The 3,374-nt window shown below is 34.4% G+C and overlaps 1 protein-coding gene and 1 pseudogene across 2 annotated transcripts in view; both read left to right on the plus strand.

Moving 5' to 3' along the window:
- The first annotated feature begins 194 nt into the window (after window positions 1-194).
- Window positions 195-858, plus strand: LOC143557578 (early nodulin-like protein 15). Its single transcript, XM_077046617.1, has 2 exons — window positions 195-405; window positions 494-858. The coding sequence occupies exons 1-2, from the start codon at window positions 195-197 to the stop codon at window positions 856-858; spliced, it is 576 nt and encodes a 191-aa protein (XP_076902732.1).
- Window positions 859-1,946: 1,088 nt separating this feature from the next.
- LOC143557589 (ruBisCO large subunit-binding protein subunit beta, chloroplastic-like) overlaps window positions 1,947-3,374 on the plus strand; it is a 9,785-nt pseudogene continuing 8,357 nt past the window's right edge. The window contains exons 1-3 of the transcript XR_013139599.1: window positions 1,947-2,009; window positions 2,900-3,159; window positions 3,245-3,370. The product of XR_013139599.1 is annotated as a ruBisCO large subunit-binding protein subunit beta, chloroplastic-like (transcript). The remainder of the gene's footprint in view (window positions 2,010-2,899; window positions 3,160-3,244; window positions 3,371-3,374) is intronic.

Below are 3,374 nucleotides of genomic sequence, written 5' to 3' on the forward strand. Positions count from 1 at the left end.
CACACGATATGTTTAACCCGTTACAAAATAAATGATATATAAGTAATATAACACCATAAAACGAAATGTATTGCATGCATTCAAAAGTTTGTACAAACACTTTAAAATAACCACCTATACATCTTAATCCCCTAACTTCCCTCCAAAACTTTAACCGTTATATAACCACCACCATCAACGTATTCCCACAAACAATGGCTTCATCTTCGACCCTTTTCCGACTATTCTTCTTCACTGTCACCGTCATTAGCTCCGTCTCCGCCGACTTATTCGTCGTTGGGGGTGCCTTCGGATGGGAAGTCCCCGATAACGACACCCAATTCTACTATGTCTGGGCTATCAGACGCCATTTTATGTCGGTGATACTTTACGTAAGTTCCAATTTAGTAGGATCGGTTTTGTTATGTAAAAAGGGCTCGTGACAAACGTCTATTTAAATGAACTTATTAAATTTCTATATTGATTTAAATATTATTGTTATCTTTCGAAATAGGGTTTCGTTACAGCCCGGTTGATAAACTTTTAATTATACGAGAATGGGCGTTTCCCCGCTGCGATAATAGGAGGCCGGCTGCTGTCTTTAAAGGCGGTGATACGCTAATCAATCTCGATAATGCCGGTGCCATGTTTTTCATCTCGGGCGATCCTCGTCGGTGTAGACAAGGCTTGAAAATGGCGCTGGAAGTGTATAATGCTGATCCGGAGGATACGAATTCATCCGTGGCTCTGCCGCCTTCTATATCCAATGCTACTGTGCCGTCGCATTTGAGTCCGGCGCCTTCTCTGTCGGACTCAACGGTGTGGTTTGCGGTTTATAAATTTGTAACTGCTCTTATTGTTATTAAATTTAATTTGTAGAATTAGAATTTAATTTCTTGGATTGGTTTGGTTTGATTAAAGTGATTTAATGTCTTGTGTTTATTTATCTGATTTTTAATCTAATTGCACTTGAAGACTTTTTCCTTGTTAAAACTGAAGTCAAACTAATAACGAACTATTGAGGTTTCATCACAGGACTTGAATTCGGGTATTGGTGTTGCGGATCTAGCTTTTCTATTCGATGCTACAAAGTTGGATTTGGGAAAAGACTGATATAAAGAAATTAAAAAACATCATATTGTTTTGAAAACACACCAATTTTTCCAATAAATCCCACAAGAACCATTGTAAAATATTTGTTATGTACAAAAAAGCAAATACATTTTATTATGTTAGTATTTGGTTTTAAATTTGTGATGAACAAAAAAGAACAATATTAAACAAAATGTAGATGAAGATGGAGTAAAAGATTTAGTTGACTTTCTTATGATCATTTTTAATAGTATTAGTTTTGCTATTCAAATGAGGTTGGGGCACAGCTTGTTGCCCGTTTTTATTTGTTAATTTATTGTAATCGTTTTGAGTTTAATGAGTGTATGTTCACTTTTTCTTTTTTGTGCCATATGGTGAAAAGGAAATAGTACATTAAAAGTGAACTTTTTAGTAATCGATTTGGTCGTGGGAGACAATCGTGTAAGAGCAAAGTCAGTGGTTCCAACCAACAACGTGGCCTTTAAGCGGCTAAGTACCTAAATTCTTTGCCATGCTACGCTCATGGTTAATGATTGGTTTTTAGTGACACCAGAGAAGAACTAACGTCTTTGATTATATAAAGCATTTTCGTAATAATAACACGCGTGACTAAACAAAATGAGATACACGCACAAAAGTAGCCATGAACTAGTTAACATAGATATGAAGTAAAAGATTGTGCACGTATGAATTATAATCTTAAAAACGACCTTGTTAAGTTAAAATTCCAAAAGGAAAATTAGATTTTATTAATATAAACTATTAACAATTTTTCAATAATAATCCCAACTAATAAACCAGTAACAATTACACCTTTCAATATGCAATGCAATGAGAATATTCTTTCATTCCGAAAGGGGTGACGTCACTTAACCAAACCCACACCTACTCTGTTATCTTCTCCCGTTCCACCCTGTTCTGTTTTCACAAATCTTCATGTACACACTGCTTCCGTAATTCACTTATTCATCGATATTAATCAATTTCTCATTAACAGTGTGATGATGTTTAACAATTCATTTCGCAATTTCCATTTATTTTCCGTCAACAATTGATTGTTATGGTGAATTTGACCTAATAATGATTGATGAATGTGAACTATGTAATCTGATAGCTTACTGTGTGATGTGAATTGAATTGAAGTTACCAGATAACCTTGTGATTTGAAGTTTATATTTAATTTCTTAATTATATACTGTGTGCATGGTTTGGTTCGGTTATTAGCCTAAACCGAAGCTGAAGGCATCAGCTAATCTATTTTATTAACCAATTGGTTTTCGGTTAATTGGTTCGGTTTATTCAGTTAGTTTGTTAGTTTTCGGTTCAGTTAGTTTCAGTTAATAACCAAAACCAAACGTGGACTAAATATTTTGCTTAGAAATACATAAAATAGAGGTAAAAAAAATACATGAAATGGAGGTATAAGTACATGAAATGGAGACATAAAACATGAAATACATGAAATGGAGGTATAAAAGCTAGTAATATATGAAATTATGAATGGTTCGGTTTGTTTTGGTTAACCGTAAAAAACGATAACTGATTTTTGGTTTGGTTTCAGTTAACAGTTCGGATATTGCTCAACTCTAGAATTTTATATATAATTTTTCAAAATGAGTATAAATTTTCAAATACTTTATAGATTTTGACCATTTTGACTAATGTGAATATGCTTTGGTGAATTAAATTAATAGAATAAAGGGATGCTAAATGTGTGTGTGAGTTCAAGGACCTGCAGATTTGTTAGTTTTTTCTTATGATATGTATAAATAATTGAATCGGGCTTTTGATTATTATTTGACCTCTTCTTACCTTATGTTTTCTGTAGTTAATTCATTTGAGGATTGTAAGAAGATGGCATCTATTACTCCCTTAACTTCCATAAGCTCGTTCGCTCCCAGCAGCAAAACAAACAAGACAATCACAAGTTCATTAGAAACATTGTCTTCATTTTCTTCCATTTCTTCAAGTCCTCTTGTACACAGAAGACAAAATGTAGTCCTGCAGAGAAAAAGCTCTATCAAGGTTAAGGCAATGGCCAAAGAGTTGTACTTCAACAGGGATGGTTCCGCCATTAAGAAGCTTCAGGTAAACATAAAGATGAGATTTTTTAATCATTTTGTTATCTTGATGGCGCTTTGTGCTGATATCTATGTGGTGGTATTCTGTTTAGGCTGGTGTCAACAAGCTTGCAGATCTAGTAGGAGTCACTCTCGGCCCAAAGGGGCGGAATGTGGTGCTAGAAAGCAAATATGGTTCTCCAAAAATTGTGAATGATGGTGTGACAGTAGCTAGGGAGGTAC

This window comes from Bidens hawaiensis, unplaced genomic scaffold (assembly GCF_021521415.1).
Source record: "Bidens hawaiensis isolate Kalapana, Puna unplaced genomic scaffold, B.hawaiensis_p1.1 tig00019071_1, whole genome shotgun sequence".
Classification (NCBI taxonomy): Eukaryota; Viridiplantae; Streptophyta; class Magnoliopsida; order Asterales; family Asteraceae; genus Bidens; species Bidens hawaiensis.

What these genes read in the sequence shown, in the direction of transcription:
- LOC143557578 (XM_077046617.1), top strand. Translation starts at nt 195, where the DNA reads ATGGCTTCATCTTCGACCCTTTTCCGACTATTCTTCTTCACTGTCACC. An exon ending in AGTAGGATCGGTTTTGTTAT is followed by an intron (nt 406 to 493) that starts GTAAAAAGGGCT and finishes CTTTCGAAATAG; the next exon opens with GGTTTCGTTACAGCCCGGTT.